This window comes from Callospermophilus lateralis, chromosome 5 (assembly GCF_048772815.1).
Source record: "Callospermophilus lateralis isolate mCalLat2 chromosome 5, mCalLat2.hap1, whole genome shotgun sequence".
NCBI lineage: Eukaryota > Metazoa > Chordata > Mammalia > Rodentia > Sciuridae > Callospermophilus > Callospermophilus lateralis.
The window spans coordinates 26,849,616-26,870,622 of record NC_135309.1 but is presented as its reverse complement, the minus strand read 5'-3'; the positions used below and the strand labels follow the sequence as shown (position 1 = coordinate 26,870,622).

The 21,007-nt window shown below is 42.1% G+C and overlaps 1 protein-coding gene across 7 annotated transcripts in view; it reads right to left on the bottom strand.

Moving 5' to 3' along the window:
• The window catches only part of Ebf1 (EBF transcription factor 1), a 377,119-nt gene that overhangs the window by 4,060 nt on the left and 352,052 nt on the right, over positions 1–21,007 (bottom strand). For 4 of the 7 annotated variants that reach the window (XM_076856383.2, XM_076856384.2, XM_076856385.2 and 1 more), the window contains exons 12-15: positions 10,914–10,979; positions 9,864–10,041; positions 9,062–9,241; positions 5,132–5,326 (exon numbers count right to left, since the gene is read on the bottom strand). In XM_076856383.2, coding sequence (XP_076712498.1) covers positions 5,132–5,326; positions 9,062–9,241; positions 9,864–10,041; positions 10,914–10,979 — 619 coding nt within the window. Of the gene's footprint in view, positions 1–4,038; positions 4,812–5,120; positions 5,327–9,061; positions 9,242–9,863; positions 10,042–10,913; positions 10,980–21,007 lie in introns of those variants that run through there. The other 3 variants (XM_076856387.2, XM_076856388.2, XM_076856389.2) reach the window with 1 other exon arrangement.

The following is a 21,007-nucleotide window of genomic DNA, read 5'->3' as shown; positions in this document are numbered from 1 at the left end:
CATTCATGGGGATTCCAATGGCATGTGACAACTTTCTCGGGGCTGCCTCTCTCCTGATTAATGAATTCCTCTAATCCTGACTTGTATAGGACCTATCCTCTGAGGGGAATAAGCTCTAGGAGAAGGGAGAGGACACTTCCATGGATGGAGACAGAGCATAGCTGGCGACTCAAGTCATTGGCCTGTGAAAACAGACACACTGGGGAAGTCTGGGGTCAGGATTTGCCTGTGACTTCATCCTGATAAGAATGAAAGGAGGCTTCTCTGCGTTTTTTTTTTTTTTTTTTTTTATCAATTCAAAATAGAGCTGCAGTTTTCAAAGATTTTCATATGATATTAATTGGTCTTAACATGTGGAGAAGTATTCTGTGGGCAAATAAGGTTAGCAAACAAAATGGAATATAATTGGCCCTCCATATTCACGGGTTCCGCATCTGCAGAGTCAACCAAATATGGATCAAAAAAATCTGGAGGACATTATGTTAAGTGAAACAAGCCAGGCACAGAAAGACAAATACAGCATGTTCTCACTAATAAGTGGAAACTAAAAAGTTGATTTCAGAGAAGTAGAGAACAGAGTTGTAGTTACCAGACCCTGGAATGAAGGGACGGGGAAAGGAGGGTTAACAGGTACTGGAACAGGTGAATCGAAGGAATAGCTTCTCATGTCCCATAGCACAGCCAGGTAACTAGCTGATGACAATTAATTGAACATTTCCACTAGTTAGTAGAGAGGGTTTTGAATGTTCCTAAAGAAATGATAAATATCTGTGATGTCAGCTATGCCAGTTACCCTGAACTGACCTTTACATATATGTTCCAATGTCACATTGTACATTATAAACATGTCAAATTAGTGTGTCAATTAAAAATAAATTTTTTAAGTTTAAATTTTAAATTTTGAAATTAAAAAATCACATCTGTACTAAACATGTGAAGGCTTTTTTCTTGCTATTCTTGAAACAATATGATATGACAACTATTTACACATCATTTACATTGCATTTGTCATGAGTAACTTAGAGATGACTTAAAAGAATAGTGGAGGATGTGCCAAGGTTGTATGTAAATTGCATGACATTTTATATAAGGGATATGAGCATCTATGGATTTTGGTATTCAAAGGGGTCCTGGGATTAATTCCCAGTGGATACCGAGGAATGACTGTAGTTATTTTTTGTTCAGCTGCAAGATGTCTCAGCACCTTTAGTAAACTCATAGTACCATGTGGCTCACCAAGACAGTGTGACTCAGTAAGCATCATTTGCTGCTTATTTGACCACAACGATTTTACTTTTTTTAACACAACATCTTGCAAGGATCCAGGAGTGTTGAGACAAAAGAGTCACTTTGTCCTAAAAAACTTTCTCCTAAATATGATCAATTTTCAAAGGTTTTATGTGCCTGGGAGACAAAGGCAGCTGGGATCCCAGTGGAACCTGTGAATAACAGCGGATATAAACAGGAGTAGGACTCATGGAAGGAGTAGGACTTGGAAGGTCTGTCCTTGGAACAGACCTCCTTCCGCCTTTCCTGCTTCATGTCTCCTGTACTCCAGGTTGCTGAGCTACTCACAAGTTCCTGCACATTAACCAGCACTTGTCTGCCTCTGTTCCCTGGCTACAGTTGTCCTTGCCCTTCTGCTTAAACTGACCTTCTCTGCCAGCTCCCTGTACTGGAATCCTACTTGCCCTTCATCTGAGATACAGTTGAAGGACAGCTATAGCCATGAAGCTCTTCCGATTCTCTGTAATCCTTCCCTCTGTACTTATTTTGGCGTCACGTCTCCTCTAATACAGAGAGAGTTTGCAATGTTGGGATTGTGTAATCCATATGGGGCTAACAGTTTGGCTTGAATGTAGTTTGGCAAAGCAGCAGAGGTTGGAAATAGGGGCGTGGAAGTTTGAACCCTGTGTTCCCTATCTACTGAAGGGAAGATTGGTTGAATATGTCTGGTTGAATACCTCTACACAAGCCTTCTTAGCACCAAGTCTTGATTTCCGTGTCGGAAAGTGGGGACAATAAACATCAAAGCACACTTGGGAAGACCACAGAAGCTAGGCTGGGAGCAAGCCCTCTATGTGAGAGGTGTGAGGAACCTCATCACCACCAGTGCCTGTCTGTCAGGAATGGAAATGCTTGCAGTCACCGAAGGAGGCTTAGTCAGGATTGCTAGCAAAGAGAGCTTTAAGGAGTAGGCTTAAAAAAAAAAAAAAATCTTGAATGATATACAATTAACAGAGTGGTAGTTGGAGGTAAATAGGCCTTTAAAATACTTAAACAGTCTAAATGTGTCACCTCTAATCTTGTTTACATGGTCAATTTGCTTAACCAACTCTTCCTTCATCACTTGGCCTGTCTTAATGATCACAGTTCTGAACTGGTTGAGTCCAAATAAAGTAGGTGCTACTGGGATACTGCAAAGGACAAGTAAGACCCTGGAAGACCCTCCTGTGAGGCAGTGCTTCAACCCACATAGGCCCCTTTCTAAAGGTCAAAGTGAAGTTCAGAAGGTTAAAGATGATGTAATTCCAGAAGCCCACTATTAGAATATTGCTTTTTCCCAGGGAGACTCCAAGGCCCAAGCAAGAGCCCCCCAAGGCTGGGTTCTCCTTGTCTTATTGGAGATTGCATGTGGAGGGTGAATGTGTGATTTGCAGGGTGGGCTCTACCTAGTGAGTGCAGGGTTGGGGGAAACAGACAGGAAGAACAGTCTCAAGTAATGAGGTCTTGGTTAATTTCACTTGAATTTCTACACCCCTGCTTCCACTACTGTCGTCCCTCAAGACTTGGGATGTTTGGTACATGATAGCATTGGGGGGAATAAAGAAGCATTTTGTTTTCTTTTGATCATGCTCAATTAGCCAGAGCATGGGGTAGAGAAGAGTCTGGAAAGAATCACACATGTCTAGTTGGAATGGAAGGGGTTTCATCAGGAGAGCACCATGTGTCTTGAGCCAGACCCTGGGTCCTCCCAGCCCCACGCCCATGTGTCAGACATGGTGACACAGGGGCAGAGATTCAGCCGTTAACATGAAGACATTGGGCCTTGCTGAAAGGTTCCCCTGAAGCCACTGTGGGCTGCTGATACAGCAGCAGATGTGACGCAGCAGGGGTCTTTTCTTCTGGTTATTTGTCCACTGTTGATGGCAAAGCCCATTCTGTACTGCTCCTCGTGTGAAAGCTATGTTCCACCAGGGTTGACACCAGTCACTCAGGAATGGTCAATTCCTGCCTCCTTAGGTATCATCATTCTTTAAGCCTATTATAAGTTACAGTCGCTTCAGCATCCTGACCCTAGTGTGCCAGCTGGAGACACAGTGAGGGTGATAAAGTGTTATTTTTAACTGAAAAAGAGTCACACTGGCAGGAAGGGGTGGCTCTCCTCTGTGGAGGTAGGTACCTCCTATCATGAATAACACTGACTGAGATGCAATTCCCTGGGGAAACTTCTTTTCCTCTTTCTCTAAGAAGATGGATTGGCCAACGTGTGGAGTAGTGAGTGGCATTTGTGTGCTATGCTGGGCACTGTCTTTGACTTTGCTGAGCAGATTGGACAGCAGGTTCTGGGGAATGTTTTGAAAAGCCTGGCTAGAGGCAGGGAAGCAGAGTGATTAGGTTCTCAGGCCCTGGAGTCACAGGCTTTAGGCTCAATTTGGGCTCTATGTTTTACTATGTGACCTTGAGCAAACTGCTCCTCAATCTTCCCTTCTATAGAACAAGTACAGGATTGGCCTGACAGGGTCTTTGGGAGAATGGATGTATACCTGCCACAATAAGAGTACCCAGTGCACGGTGTGGGTGTATGAGTATGCATGCAGCATACAGAACGAATAGGCCTGGGAAATGCCAAATGTGTGACTACTCTCTTGACCCCTTCCTGGCCTCCATGGTTGATCTCCATGAGTGACAAGTCAGACACCAACATGAGACACTGTGGGGAGCCATGCAGGGCAGAGATTAATGACACAGGTCCCACTGGGGTTTACATTCATTCCCATCATCTGCTTGCTCTGTGGGCAGATATTTACCCCTCCTTCATCACATGCACCATAGTGATCCTAATACTCCTCATGCTCTTGAGGATTACATCACAGCCAGCTCCCTGCTTAACACTGCCCCAATATACTGTTCTGTGCTCAGTAAATGGTGACTGATTATTTTATTGATCTTATTTCCCTGCCAGCTGCCTTAGCAATCTGGGATATGTCCTCCTTACCCCCTATGAATAATAAAGCTCTTGGGAGATGGAAAGAGGAGGTGAATTTTTGTGCTCGATTTTGAAGCCAGCATTGACCTCCCACCAGCTGTTGGGTGTCAAGCAATTCACAGCCTGTGCAAACTTTAGTTTTCTCATCTGTAAGGTCGTGATAATGAGAACCTACCACAACTCCTGCTGCAGAAGAACAGATCAGGTCCTACTGGCCAAAACCATACTCAAGGTAGGGCACATAAGAAAAGGTGAGAAATAGTGGACCCATTTTTAAAGGTTTTTTTTTTATTTCCCCATAATGAATGAAAGCTCATCTCAAGGATGATGACTGTTATTTTCCACATTCTGTGGTGGGAAAGAGATTCAACAATTTTAGTATGAAGCAGAATACCCTAGGGTTTCAGGTGCTAGGCAGGAAGGTGCTGGGCTTTGCTTGGGGGCTCTGATCAGGCTGTGGCTCATCCATCCCTGTTATCAGCCCAACTCCTGCTCACTCTGATTCAGGCAACAGGAAGGAAACACTGAGTGACCTACTGCAGGAGAAGGCCAGTCCCCAGAGATACCCTGCAGTAGAGAACTCGTTAGCGTCCACAAAAGACTAGCCAAATAATAGTGACACCGGGAAATGGGGAAGAAGGGAGAAGCGAGTCATCAATTTTCGTTAGTGAGTGGAGATAGTATTCCCAAGCAAATTCTGAGCCTGAGCAGAATTGCTGGAGTTGGCCAGAGGATTTCTGGGGCTATTTCAGTAAAGCCAGGACCTAGGAGAATGAACCCAAAGGAATAAGTGATGAGGTCAGGGAGAATCAGGAGGCGCACAGCTACTCATGTCAGCAGCCGTGATGCACCCGCTTCAGGCCCTGGGCTGGGGGGTGAAGGTACATCCACTCCGGATGGACCACCAGGCCTGGGACTTACCTTGCAGGCTGTTCCCATTGGTGCTGGTGCAGGTGGGAGGCGGGGAGGTCTGGGGTCTGACGACCGGGGCAAAAGCACTCTTCTGTTTCACGGCTGAGACCATGTTGGCTGGTGAGAAGGAAAAGATGCCCGAGGAGCTGCTGCAGTTGGAGGGGAGGCTTGTGGAGGAGGCCATGGTGGGGCTGGATGGCACGACTAAGGGGGCAATGGGAAAGAAATGTCAGTGCCTCTCGTGGCACCCCGAGATGAGGAAGCTTGGAGCCAACCCTCAGGCCAAACTCAGGCATGAACCCTCCCCGAGTTCTCAGGACCCTGCACCTTTTCATCATTTGGTACTTGGATACCTTTCATTGTTGCTGATCTTCTGTGTGTTTATTGTGGGCCTACTGTGTGTCCTGTAGTGTGTGAGGCACTGGAGTCATAGTTAGCAGTTTCCTGCAGGGGGAATGGTCCTTTCTGATCGGCCCAAGGCAGCGCATGTTGAATGTGTTATAGAGCAAAACAGAGCCACCACCCTCAGAGTCTTCTAGGCCAGGCCATGAGAGTGCCATGCCCTTCTATCTGGGATGGAGCAGCACAAAACAGTGACAGAGAGGAGCCTGGCCAACTCTGAAGTCAGGAAGGGAAATCAGAGAGGGCCCCCAGAAAAGATGCCCAGGGAAGGATTCCAGGTGGGGCCTAAACTAAGGTGTTGTTAGCAAAGGGACTGGGGATAGAAGGGATTGGGAGAGGCCAGCTCCAAAGGGAGTGGTCATTATGATGGAATGGGATGTAGGAGGGTGAGTTGAAGGCAAGACCAAGATTCCAACTTAAGGCACTGGCAGATAGTGGTGGGAGTGTCCCATTTCTCTCCAAGGGCTGAGTTCTTTGAGGATGTTACACTACCTCAAGTTCCACTGCATAGATCTCCATAGCGTGGAAGCTAGGTTGATAAACAGACTACTGTATGCAACAATTGGGGAAAACGCAAAGCTATAAGCCCAAGTTCAAATTGTTTCTACCATTCTCCTGTGACGCTGAACATAAATGTTTGTGAATTCTAGCAGTAGGCTAGAAGTCTTATGTAAATACTCACAGTCTGGGAGTAGTGGGGTGCAGATAATCAACGGTGGGAGAACTTTGGCAATTCAGAAAGAGAAAACCGAGGTGCTTGGGGATATGAAAGAGCTTGGCCCAGGGACATTCTCATGGTCCTATGATCTGTATGGCCTTTCCTCTCTTGTGCATGGTTAATTTATTTCTCAGTTACTTCAGGAGTCAAGAGATTTTGAACATTATGCCAAGGCTAATGTCCTCATACCCTCACTTTCTATTTCCTCCATTTCCTGCAGAAAATTATGAATCCTGTCCAGTGATTTCCAGGCATTTAATTTAAATTCTAGGCACTTCCACCTACCTTGTTATGTTTCATATTATTTAATAAACATCACATATTGCTTTGTCATGCACAAGAATCTTCACATCTTTTTCCTCTTGTCACTGGTAAAGCAACCTTAAGTCAGAGGCTATGTCGTGTTTTTTGCACCAGAGCAATTGCAACTCAGAAGCAGTTCAGCGAATTGCTCATAGCCATCGCTAGACTATGATGAAGGGAAGGATCAAATTCAAATTTCTTTTCACTCTGCTACCCTGAGAAGGAAACAGATCTCCAGAGGGAAAAGCCCCCTTCCTGTGAGCCCATCAGGGTCCAAAGAGCTGTGTGGGTGGCCTAATCCCTGGCCTTCTGGCTTTGGGAAGTGGGAACCCAATGGGTTGCAGGTTACCCATTAGATTCAGGGAAAAGAACCCCTGTATTCTACCCAAGGCACTTCCCAGCCCAAAGGCTGGATGCTTTCTGGGCAGAACACAGAGCGGACACCCCCAACATCCTCAAGAGTTTTTGCAAACATTTTCTAAACTGTACTTTTTCTTTTAATGAGGCCAGCATTTTTATACATCTCTTAGGATTTGTAAATGTGAAAATACGTTCAATAATAACACCCATTTAAATTGCAAAACTCCTGCACTGGAGTTGATTTTTAAATATTCGTAGACTTGAAATCCTGCTGGTTCACTGAGGAAGGCAATTAATCTGGTTGGCAAATGCGATCATTATGTGTATTTAGAGGTGGAGAATTTGGGGGGAGGTTAACAGAGGAAGGGGTAAAAAATAGTCACGCAGCTCCATTTGTTATAACATTATTAGTTATCAGCCACCATACCAAAAGTGTGCTCACCAGTAGAATGTCTTATTTTATTTTTTATTCTGTTGGAATTTTTCAACATGAGTGGTTTATGAATAATTAAATATCATAGAGGCAAAAATTCAAATCAGCTGGGCTTTGTGTTTATTGTTTTATTTGCATTTATGCAGATAAAACCGTCCCATCTGAGAGCCTGTTTGAGAATTTAATACTATATTTGTGAGCACTGAAGAAATCAATTAATGGAAATTAAATGTTCGAAGTTTCACAGTCTGACAGATGCAATCTCAGACTGGATTCGCTGGGTGTGCACAGGCTTGAGGGGAACAACCCAAGCCCCTAAATTGAATTGCTACCATAGAGCAATTAGTTTATTGATTTAATTAAGAATGCCACCTTTTAATTTTCAGGTCATGATTGAAACATTTTCTGATTGAATAGATGAGAGAACACAGAAGTGATAGATCTGGGGAAGTGTCTTTCAATACATCAAAATCTGATGTGAAACTGACCCCAATGTTGACTCCTGAGCAGATAGACACTACATGCAGCTTATTTGGAGATTTTTAAATGTTCAACAAACTGCTGATTCCAAGCAAATAAAATAGAATTATAGAATTCCACACAGCCAGGAAGTGAAAGACCTAAGTATGCCTTTAGAAATAACTCTCTTATAGGTCAACAATGAACTTTTCTCTTTCAAAGGATTTTCACACTTCACATTTCCACTACAAAGGAGGACAGCAGTTTTTAGTATTTTTAGCTAAAGGTTTTCCTTTAAAAATCATGAATATTCTTTCATTTAACAACACACATCTGTCCTCCTATAGATGTTTACAAGTTTGACCCCATTTACACATCAGAAGAGTTTCCCCGCCATGTCCAAGATGAACTTGGTTATCTATGTAAAGATGCATAGAGGGAGATCAAAGGTTGTTATGGCCCATAACATTTTATATAGAGAGATCGTAATGTGTTGTGGCTCTTTAGATGTACGTTATACAAAGGTGCCAATTTTTGAGGTTCTTTAGATACAATTTGAATACTGTACCCAAACAAATCCTTTAAGCTAAACTTCCTTAAGACAGGGACAAGATACTAAAAAATGAATGGAAATATATATGTATGCACACACATGTATATACATATTTTAAGAACACACTAAATACAAATGGGAAAAATCCAAGCATTAAAAAATAAATAAGTGGTATTCCTTAAGAGGAGATGTTAAGCTTTGGGTTGTTGTTACTACAGAATCACCGTCCCTTATTATCTTTCCATCATTGTGATTATGATTTGGATTTTTGAGCGTGCCTCTCCTGGTCCAGGACTTGGGGCAAACACATTGTAAGCATTATCTTTTCCATGCCTTGCGGCATTGGATGGGGTGGACACTAGCTCCTTCCCTATTTTACAGATGAGAAAACTGAGGGCTGGGAAGGAAACGAACTTGCTCAGGGTCTCCAGCTAGTAATTGGTAGAAGCAGTGCCAACTCTACTGCCCTCTGATTCCAAGTGTGGGTTTTTGAGATGACATGATCTGTTGCAGCAAAGTTATGACTCTTGGAAGGACACTTTGGGGTAGAAGGTGAGCAGGGCAGTGGAGAGATTTCTGCTGGAGATGATGGTGCTTTAACAGCATCATGGGAGGGCATGCCTTGCAGCAGAGGACCCTCAGACTGAGCAGCCCTACCCAGTGGGCTCTTATAGGGAGAAGGTGCAGGACACAGGACACATATCTACTTACTGGCATAGGGCGAGTTGGCAGCTGAGCCGTTGAGGAAGGTTGGGGAGCCGCCCAAATTGGACATGGCGGCAGAGCCGTAGCCGTTCATGCTCGTGGTGACAGAGTTATAGTTGGTCTGCTGGGGGGTGGTGCTCGGCACGTACCCATGTGGTGACACGCTGCTTGAGTTGCGGGTGAAACCTGAGGGGTAGAGACAAAACCAGGGGTGAGGGTGGTGTTCAGGTGGTGGCAGTCCTGGCTGGCTCTGTTTGTTACCGCCTAGCCACCACCCAGAGGGAAGGGATTGGGTGATTCATGTGCCTGCGTTGGTGGTGCTAGCTCTGTGATTAAAATGGGAAGCGAGCAAAAGACACATTTCTTAGGAGATCATAAATACTTAGCAGGGCTGTGAGAAGTGGCAATGCAGGGTCTATAAATTATCATTTTGGAGCAGAAATAAATACCCATCTAAGAGATGCACCCTGGAGTTAACAGGTTCTTCTTCCCTGGGCAAGAATGATGTGCTCTGGCCCCTCAGAACTTTAATTCCAGCCCTCTTTGTGATCTGTCATTCATGGTTTATGGTGAACAGTCAAATGCAGAGGTGGCTACATGCATGAGCCCTTTGGAGTCCCTTGCCCCATTTCCAGATGTGAGAGTAGAAGGAAAATTCTACAATCATATCAATGCACATGAACTAGGAATCTCCCCTTTGGGAAGAAAACAACTTTTTAAAATAAAAACTAATGTCAAACAAACGTTGTTGGGAGCTTGAGGTTGGAAGGGCAGGGAAGAGGGAGGGAGGAACGGAGTCAGCTCTGACCCTGACTGGTGGCTTGCGATGCCTCGGAGACATTCACGGCCAGTTGTCCACTGAAGGAATTCACGCCCATCATCCCCGTATGGACCGAGGTGTTAGCAAGGGCCGGGAGCTGGTTGTGGTTGCGAGGAACACTGTACAGGGCCTCTGCAATGTCAGCTGCTCTCTTCAGAATAATTTCCTGAAAAGTCAAAGGAACATCCCCTTTAGTTAGCCCCAGTCACAGTCCCAATAAGACCCTTTCTCAACTGCTTCCTCTCTTCCAGGCCCTGTGCTCGGGGCTTTCCACAATGGCTCACCATATTAATTTCTGCATCCCTGCTGAGAAACCCCAGTATCCTCATTACCACACCCAGATCACAAATGGGGAAACTGAGGCCCAGAAAAGCAAAGGCCTCACTTTGAGGTGCCACTTATGAACTCTTGAAGTCCACTGGGATTTCCCCTCTCCACTAGTAACACCCAGGAGCTTTGAGGTCACTGCATGATGGGGAGCTGCAATCGTGTCCCCTACTGCTATAAAGGACAGGGCTGGGAGCCCAAGTGTTAGCTTGGTGTGTGCCCGAACAGTGACTCAGGAAATATGAAAACAGATGAAGGATTTGTCAGATTCAGGTTCCGAAGCAAACTGAATTTCATATGCAGAGCTGCTCTTGAAACAGAAATGGATGGTTCTCTTCAGACCTCACTGTACTTTTTAGGAGGAGAAATTAAACCCCCTTCTCCTCCGAAATTTGCTTGAAAACCTGAGAGAAGTAAAAATAAAGCACCAGCAACTCTCTTCTTCAATTACGCAGTACCTTCCCAGTAGAGATTAGTTTTACACGGAATATTTCTTTCCTGGTAAAGGAATATGACTCCATAGAGAAGGCAATAAAAGATTTGCAAATAAAAGGAAAGAATTGAAGAGCCCTACACCATGTCCTATCTGAATTACTTATCCTCCTAACTCATGCACATGGCTTTTATATCTTTTGTGCTTTCTCCTACTATAAAGAATCTGAGATCCTCAACTAAATGAGGACATCCACACGGGTAGACACCCAGACTCACCTGGTTGTTGTGCGGCATGCCGTACAGCGCTTCCACCAGATCCGCAGCCCTTTTGAGTATCACCTCCTGTCAAAAAAAAAAGGAGATACAGTGCTCTCAACGAAGGCAGGTTGTCCTTATCTTTTCACATGATCATGTTCTGGTCCTCATGGCTCTACTTTACCAAGACATGGTTATAAAAGCAGTAGCTCAGGGATCCCCAGACTGGTGTTAAATCACCAATTTATCCTTGTTCACATACACACTTAATCGAGTCAAAAGGTGAGCATCATTGGTACTGCAAGATAAAATAGATCACTCGATAGTCTGCCATGGGCACGATAAAGCACTCATATGTTTATTGCTGAATACAATTCCTAGGTCATTTACTAGATTACTACAATCGATGTCATTCAGTGCATGTTATGAATCCCTAAGATGTGTTTATTTTGCGCTTAATTGCTTATTCCAGGAACCATGACCTTATCAGACAGGTCATTTTCAAGGGATTTCCAATCAATCTTCAGCTACTAGAAGCATGTAGCATTGAACTTCTTTTGTTTATCTCTCCTGTATGGCCGAGCTGTGGTATAAGGGAGTGTGCCAGAAACCCCTCTCTGAAAAGAAATTCTCATGACTAGCAGCATCTGTGTCTCTCACCACAATTCTTTGCTATTTCAGTATTCTTTTCTGTCATTTTCCTCTTTTGCTCATTCATTCTCATCCTCGATGTATGCTTTGCTGCTCATTCTGGCTGACAAAAAAAAAAAAAAAAAACCCACAAAAAAAAAAACCCCCACAATACCTCCCTCTTTTCATGAAGGGGGGCTTCTACATTTAACTTCCATGGTTCTAACAATGTGGGGTGTTCCACCAAAGTGCACACAGTGGTAGTTTTTTTTTCTTCTGATAAAAAAAAAAAAAAACGATTCCTTCTTCTTTATGTCCTAATTACCTACAGATTCATTTATACTAGAATCTGAAAAGGAAAGCAAAGTTTGATGCAAGTAAAAATGCAGGCTTAGCAGAGAATCAAACCAAAGAGCTCGGTGTGATTACCCAAGGTGATGCTCAGGAAGCTCTGTTTACTATTTCCTGCTGTTGGTAAAGTTTCAGACAGAAGTTTAACTTTAAACGTTTCACACAATGGAGTTCTGCATAAGAGAAGCAGAGCCGTTCAATTTTCACAGACTGCAGACACTGATCAGAAAATAGGGAAATAATTGCGTTCATTTTGCTGTCACCAGAACCTCTTCAAAAATCCTTGAACAACTCTTGAAATGACAAGCTTTTAGATACATATTAGCATTTTTCAATTTTAAATTCTCTATAATATAAGATAAAACAGTTGTCATACTGCCGTAACTACTTATGACATATATAATGTCCTAAATTCAAAAATGAGATAGAGGGGTTTTCAGTTCTCAATAAACATTTATGCTTGCCTTAAGCGGTTAGACCCTCTGTATAAAACAATTCAGTTATTTTCCACATAGGGAGTGAAAAGCATTATATAATCAATGGAGTTTGAACCAATATATCTGAAATCATTTCTTTACTTTTTAATGCAAGCTACAAGATAATTTACCACTTTTTGTTTGCAGTATTGTCTGACCACAGCAGTTAATAATTCACTACAGTGTGGGCACACTAAACCCTATCCTCAGATCAAATTCAGCTTGTGCTGCTTTTGCTAAAACCTCATGGCTTTATCTGGCTCTTAGGAAAGATTAAAACAAAAACAGGATCAAGTTAGTTTATTTACTAAGATTTGACTTCTCTGGGTTTATGTTCATTTATTTCTTCAAATAAATATTTATGCCAATGTTTGGGCTTGGCAGAGAAGGTATTTTTCTTTCTTTCCATTTTAGGGGGAAAAATACAAGTTTGTCAAAAGCATGAGAGGGATGGTAAGGCAGTGCGCTTGGGAACTTTGCTTTTACAACACTATAATTGAGGACTTAGTTACATTTTAACTATTTTAATTGATTTCAAAGAACGAGGGAGGAGGGAAGTTAAAAAATTACTCCACAATTTTGAAGATTTTGTAAACCTAAAAAAAATATCATCTTTTGAAGCATATTATGTATCTTCATCTTATATATTTTGGTGACCACATTTTTCAGCAACAGAATCCACTGGGTATTTGATCATCTGAAAGCGAAGCATGTGAATCTTGTTTCCTAAAGTTGTATTCTGCTCTTATCCATAATGGCAGGACCTGTTTTTCCATTCTTCACATTGCCACAAGTGTGTGTTCAGCACGACACTGCTTCAGGCCAGCAGTCTTGAATGCAAGGAGAGTGAGCCTGGCTTTCTAGTTCTGGAAGCTGTGTCCTCCCATGATATCTCACCCATTTGAAAATGCCCTGCACTGTGGTATCAGCTTAGGGTTCAAGGGAGACCCCCATTTGGTTCAGTACTGCCAATACTGATATTTGTTATTTCTGCAAATGGGAAGGAGAAAGGACATTTCTGGGTCCTCCATGAGTTAGTGCGACAGACCTGCAAGGTGCTTGGATTTCGGTGACCAGAAAATTGCTCTCACCTCGATGTCATTACGTTCCCAGTGAACTAGCCCCCAAGCGTGTTTGTGTTGGGGATCTAATATATTGCCTTTCAATCAGAGCTGAGAGCCACTGAACACACAGACAGAACATGACGAGCAGGTCAGGAAAGCAATAAAGATTTTACAGAGCTGTCCAAGGTGCTAAATTTACTCAATAATGGGTTTGGCACCATGGTGTTAACCTCTCATTTACTACCAGTTTGAGGGACTAAATTGAAGTAGCTGACTTCATTTACCTTGAAATGTATATTTTATGACATTATGTAAGTAGATTGAAAGGGCACTGCAGTTTTAACAATTTAAAGGCTAAAGCATGTTTAAGATGAAACTTGAATATTTATTGTATATTGCACTTAAAGTATATAGAATGTTAAAATGTATTGATTAAATTTGTAAAAGGCATTATAAAAATGACAGGTAGTATAAAAGATGTATGTCTTTAAAAATCAAATTGATAGTATATGTTATCTCTTCTGTGGTCACAAGTGTAATTTTTTTGCAGTTTTATATGATAATTTGAAAATTCTGTAATTTCACATTAGGAAATGATTGAGCCTAGGATGCTTAAAAAAAAGAAAGAAGCTTCCCATAAGGAGAAAACTGGGTATTTCATATAATCTTTTGTCTCTGAAATTATTCCTAAAGTCCTATTTTTGTGGCATTAAGAAGGAGTATAGTATAAGGATCCTTCAATTCTAATATTCAATTTTAGTATTTCTAAAAAGAAAAAGCACTTGGAAAGTACTAATATCTAATTTTTCAAGGCATTTATTTGCCAGGAGAGATTTTCTCTTCTTTTCATAATGTTTAAAACGTCTCCCTGCTTGCAGTTTCAAACATGAGAGTAGAGATTAGACTCTACCAAGATAATTAATCCTATCCTCGGACTTGGAAAAAAAGTCCCATTTGGGAATTAAAAAGACAAACGCTTGTATTCTAAATATTGAAAAGCCCTAGAGCCTCCTTAAAGACAGAAAGCTTGTTCTCCAATCTACATCCTGAGTTAAACTATTTTTTTCTTTTCATGGCCTCAGATCTTTTCTCTTAAAGAAACAGAAAATGGCTATTCCTTAAAAGCAACAATTTTGTACTAATCTATTTCCTCTCACCATCAAAATTTGGCTTCACCTCTCTTGCAGTGATTATGTGAGTGGGGGACTATAGAGGAAAAATGTGGATATGACATATAGATTCTATTTAGATCTACAGAAATATTGGAGAAGCTCAAGGAGAAACTGGGCTGTAAGAAACAGTTTTGAGTGTAACCACACTAATGACTTTGAAAATTTTTAATAAAAATGCTGATCGGGGCGCCCAGGGTGGTGGCACATGTCTTTAATCTCAGCCGCTCGGGAGGCTGAGGCAGGAGGATTGCAAGTTCAAAGCCAGCCTTAGCAATGGCGAGGCACTAAAGCAACTCAGTGAGACCCTGTCTCTAAATAAAATACAAAATAGGGCTGGGAATGTGGCTCAGTGGTCGAGTGCCCCTGAGTTCAATCCCCTGGAAAGAAAGAAAGAAAGAGAATCTAAATGGGCTACACATACAAAGAGAAGCTGCAGCCCTATCAGTTGGCAAATAATTTTGAGCTTTTAGTTGCCCCAGCCATACTTTTGAATATTATTCTCCAGCAACTTTCAAGGTAGGGTGTTTCCAGCACTGAGCTGCGGGTTCTAGGGTTATCCAAGGTTGCCTTGGTCCTCTGGTTCTGTCCTCTTCACCTGGTCTCCTCTCCCTGTGCCTCTGAAGAACTGCTCTTTATTCTGGTCCAGTCCCTCCTCCCCAGCCTAGAAGCAAAGCACTGGACCCCTTCCTTTCTCCATACACTCCTCCTTTTCCCATTCCTTCTTTCATTTTTTTTCCCTCCTTTCTTTGCAGTGCCCAGCCACAGTGCCTTCCACTCCTCCCAAGCCCTTTACAGAACGTAGCAGCAGTGGTAGAGGAATGAAAGGGAGAGCTATCATTTATTCAAAGTGGAACGTGACCTCCTTCCATCTTCACAGAGCCTCTGAACGTGCTGTTCATATTACCATTCTGCAAAATGAGGAAACTGAGACTCAGAAAGATCAGCTAATGTTCTTTCTGATGAGTGGCCGAGCAGAGATTCCACCCCAGGTCTGTCGGGTATAAAAGCATGAACTCTAAGAAACAGAACTTCTATTCTATCAGAAACAATTCTACTTTTAGTGATACCCCATCTCCTCATGTATTTCATTCCTTTGAAAAAGAGTGTTGACCTTCTACATCACCCAGCATGACACCTGGTCCATGCTCTGGGTCCTTCTGCCCCACTCTGATGTGAGTCAGGCTTCACCACCCTCCACAGATACACTGGAGACTCTTGTTGAGGGCAGGTACATGTCTCAATCTCCTTCTCTAAGCTCCTAGAACAATGCTAGGTAAAACTTGGGCCTTGAGACATTCTTGCTGAAGTTTATTCTAAGATACCAGCGCTGACTTTCAAAAGTATATGGCTAATTCATATGTTGAAATGACTGTCAGATATTTGGTATAACTAATAAAAGCAGAAGACTTAAATTTGGTGTTCCATTTGGCTCCAGACTCTTTAATCAATATATAAATTCCCAAAGGTCAAGTTGTGATCACTGTTGAGTTTTTTTAATGTCTTTTTTAATAAATCTATTTTACTCCTGCTTTTTTGTAATATATATATATATATATATATATATATATATATATATATATATATATATATATATTATTTCTAGTTGGACACAACACCTTTATTTTATTTATTTTTATGTGGTGCTAAGGATTGAACCTAGGGCCTCGCTTGTGCCAGGCAAGAACTGCACCACTGAGCCACAACTCCATGCTTACATTTTAATTCTGTGATTAATATAATGAATCATATCTAGTACAGACATTATCTCAAGTTAAAGGCTGCTAACAACATGAGCTTGTTCTTGATATACAACAACCTTTTATTAATTGTACCTTCAGGACCTCAAAAATACTTAGGTATTTACACATTCTCAGAAAGCCACCTTGAGAACTAAGCATATGGTGTCAAATATGCAGACATAGCTAACTCATCTCCCTTCCTATTTCATGATAATAAAATCTCTGAAGACTATGCACCATCCTCGGGAGTCTTTTTAGCTTTTGACCACAAATATACATCCAATAATCTCATAGTCGCTGGCTCCTTCTAACTCTCCAGGATGGAGGAGAAGGTTGTCTAATTGGCCACTATAGGATCCATTTATAAATCCAATTCATATTTTGAGTAACTTGACCCAAAGGAACAGGGGAGATGGTCTGAACTTTGTTTTGCACACAGCATGTACTGGTTACCCCACGAAGACAGTGTATGCCATTTACCAACATGACATTAATTCTCAAGTATCAGAGTCAGATTTTGAAACTCTGGGAACTCATAAAATTAAATTCAGGTTTGGATCCATAATTTGAGAGGACAATCCATGCTTGGCCTGTGCTCACCTAACTGGAAAATAATGTTCTGAGGGATGTAGAATAAAACAGAAGATAAAACTACAAGCATTAATTATCAAAGTCAAGTTGAGTTGGGTGATTCCTGAGAAAGAAATGCAATACTTGACTGTCACTGAAAATTTCCCTGCCATCTATTTATCAGCAATCTGCTTTGCCTTATCAGGGGCTGGAAATGCAGCAGTCCACATATCAGCAATGTAAAATACGTAAAATACGGTGGAGTGGCAAAATCACTCCTGATTTAGAGAAGATAAGCATCTATCAATGGAGTCAGCATTGATTTTGCTGGCCTCCTCACCCAGAGTTTACAGCGGGGCCTACACTGTGCCCACCCAGCTCACCGGAATTTCAGTCCTGCCTCTTCCCCCATTTGCTTTGGAAACTTTGGGTGGCACTACTGACCGGAAAGTCCAAACGCTGAAAACCTGATTGGATGTTTCTTGTAGCCCACTTCCCACGGAGCTGGATGTACAATGTGATAAATGCCAGTTGTACCAAGATGTATTTCTGAGCGTGGTTTTATATCCTAACTTCCTTTGTGTTTATTCAGCCAAATGGAAAATTCCACAATGTTAGGACTCTGCATTCTAAAAAATCAGTATAATGAGGGCAGCGAGGGATAGAGGGAAACAAACCAAAATAACACTTGGGCACTGTTCAGTTTCGATCCTCTGAGACATTCCCCAAATTTTTTATTCTTCTTGTAATATGAACTTCTTGAAATAGAGCTTAGTGCACATCATTAGAAGCCTGGAGTGTGACACTTTAAACAATCTTTACTCAGAAGCCCTGTGACTGAGAAGAGTCACTTACATTTAGCATGGATATAATTAAACATGTTTCTGTTGAAAGGGGCATTCTCATTATGGCTAAGGACCACTTTAGAGTAAATTGAAATGGAAAGGAGCACAGAGGAGATGTAGGTAGCAAGTGGTTACTTCTAGGGAGGCATAAAATGCCAAATGTGTAACAATTATATTTTACAACCGTGCATTCTAAAGACTTCATAGTATTTTGCGTCAGCTGAACCTGTGGGTGCCCTACAGAATCCTCGAGTGCCTACTTGTCTACAGTCTGTAGAGAAAAGCAAGATTCAAACCGCAATCAAAATCTGTAGCAATTTCTAGAACGGAGAGATTCAATATTTTGAAAGTCTACTGTGGTTATTACCAGAGGCCAAGGCTTCAAAAGCATTCTAGAGAAAATGCAGGAGGGCCTTCTGGTCCTCCTCTAATTTTAAAGTTGATTTTATGTTCAGATGAGATGACAGCCCTCGTATTTCTCAAACATATCATTATGTGTCATCACCCAGTGTGGCTGGAGGTCCACCAGAGAGCTCTGCCTTTGTTAAAAACATGGTGTAGGGTCATGTGAAATTAAAGTAGGTTGTAAGCTAACGCAGCCATATCAACGTAAGACATACCAACTTACATGATTGACTTTTACAGTGGAAAGAAAAAGGCTGTTTTCAAGCAGCTGTTATTGCCTCAATGGAAAAAAAAATCAATGAAAGTGAAATGAACAAGAGATTTTGTCTGAGTTGCAGTTAATACCACTGAAGAGCTATGGATATTAAAAGGTCAACAAATAAATTAGCCAGAGTGTTATGAAATGAATGATTTGGCTTATAATTTTATTGAGTGAAAATTGTTCGCTGCCTATTAGACCAGGTAATTTTTATCTGGTGCCTCAATTACTGTTCCGTAAGCAATAATATAGTTGTAAGAGCTGCCAGTTCGATTGGGTGACCTCTGAAAAGCTGGCTAGGACAGCTGGCTTTGCTATGATGGATAACGGAGCTTGGGCGCCATGAGGGGCCAAGCCTCCCTCTCCTGCAAGGGGATCTCATAAAAGAAACATTACAACTTGATTCATTTTACCAAAATGTTCGGCTTTCAGGTGTCAGCAGTTAAGTATAAATTGTGAAACCAGGTATTCCTGAGAAGACTTAGGACAACGTTCCTCCTCCTCTTTTTGGTCTCCTGGACTTCTCCTCTAAATGGTGGCATGGTAATTGGTGAATGGGAACCTGGGGTGCTTCCTGCCACAAATTCAGTGAAAAATGGTGTCTGCCCCCTCGTAGGCACGACCTGCGTGTGTGTACAGAGCTGAACCCGGTCACCTTTGGTCGGCTCTTCTTATTCCAATTCATTGTCCTGGTTTAAGACCAACGCTCTGGGTTGGGTCCTGCAGAGTGGCCTTGGAAATCGACTTTCTGATCAGGATAAAAGACTGCTGAAAGAGAAAGCTCTGGACAGAGGCGCCTTTTTCAGGGGTAGGTTGTAAAGTCAGCACATGAAACAAAAACTGCCTTGAGTCAAAATTACCCTTGAAAATCTTTTAAGTCACCTTTAAGTCACCAAAGCCTGGATGTTCAGAAAAGAAAAGGGGGAGAAAAAAAAAGCCCCAAATTAACTACTTCTGTTTCTCTTTGTCTTTTGGCCAAGGCTTCACTTTCCCTGGGGCAAGGCAGAAAGTAGGATCTCCGAGTACACACAGAGGTGAATTAGTCAGGTACATATGTGCATGTAGATGCATGTGACTGGCTTGTGTGTGGAAAAATGTATGTGTCCATTTCTGTTTGTGGACACCTACTACAGTTTTGAATAAGCACAATGAGTCCTGCTAGAATTATACTACACTTGAAGCACATTCCGAGAACAAAATAAATAAGTAAATAAGAGTTTGCTTTTGTTTCTTAAATTGTTGCACATCATTGGTTATTACATGTACCTCCAGGTGAATGATATCTGTAGAGCAAGACTTCCAGGGCTTTACAGATGGTCTTGAGTGCAGTTGCAATTAAAATTCACTGGCTCAAGACTGCTGGGGCTCGGTACTTAGTATTTAAATGCTTAATTGAAGTGTTACTCAGGGCAGATACTATGAGCAAAGCTTCGGCCATTGCAGCATCTCTACTCCTAAGGGTTTTCGTCTTTAAGAGGCAGATGTTGGATGGCTGGGAAGTGGAAATGAGTTTGCCCCTGTTCTTCCTGTTACTTCTTCTTAAATTCACGAGTAATTACATTCAATGCCTCTGTACACCCAGTGTGATATGAAGTAGGTTACATTGAATCCTCCTCATCAAGAGCTCAGTGCTAAAAAAGAACTTGAAAGAGTTCCAGAGCTCAGCTGTTGGAGAAGTGTTCTTAGAATTTCCCACCACAATGACTCTGCAGCTAAAGAGAAAAAGAGCGATCTCCAAGGTTTGTCTGTGTGTGTTTTTAATTCTTGCTGCTACTTTCGCCTAGCTCAGCCATTTGTGAGCTAACCTCAGTCAATGCTACCACTTCCTCCTCCTCCCAACCAAGCTTGAGGGATTTTGAGATTAGTTTGCAAAATTGTCTCTCCTTAAAATTCTTTTTGCTTCATCTTAGGAGGCTGTGCTTGGGGTACTGGCGCTGGCTCCAGAGCCCCATGGATTTGGCTGCAGTCCTTGCTCTGCCACTTCTACAAAGTGCAAACACACGCCTCCTTTTCCTCATAGGTAAAACAGGGTTAATCTGGCACCCCAGCACCCTGTGCAGGAGATTACCTACAGTTAGTGCTCAGCAAGCAACAGCCAGCTGCATTTTGATAAGCCCCGGTTATATTCCAAAGAAATTGGAAAATATGTACATTCTTGAAGTCGATGTGGATAGCATGTCTTGAGTGTTATGTTTGAGCTGTAATTCCATTTGCAGAACACTGTAGACGATTCTTCATGGACAAATGGTGAGGAAGTATAATAAGGCAGTAATTTCTTTTTTCCTTTCTTTTTTTTTTTTATCAGGGGGAGGGGTGTCCTGGGGAATTGAACCCAGGGGTGCTTAACCACTGAGCAACATCCCTACCCCTTTTTATTTTTTTATATTGAGACAGGGTCTTGCTAAGTTGCTGAGGGCTTCTGAGTTGTTGAGGCTGGCTTTGAACTTGTAATCCTTTTGCTTCAGCCTCCTGAGCCTCTAGGATTATAGACATGCACCACCGCCCCCCTCTGTAATTTCTATTTTCTAGCTGCATAAACAGCTCTGAACTTTTCTGAATCTGTTTCCTCATCTCTAAAATGGGAATGATACAGTAATAACAGGA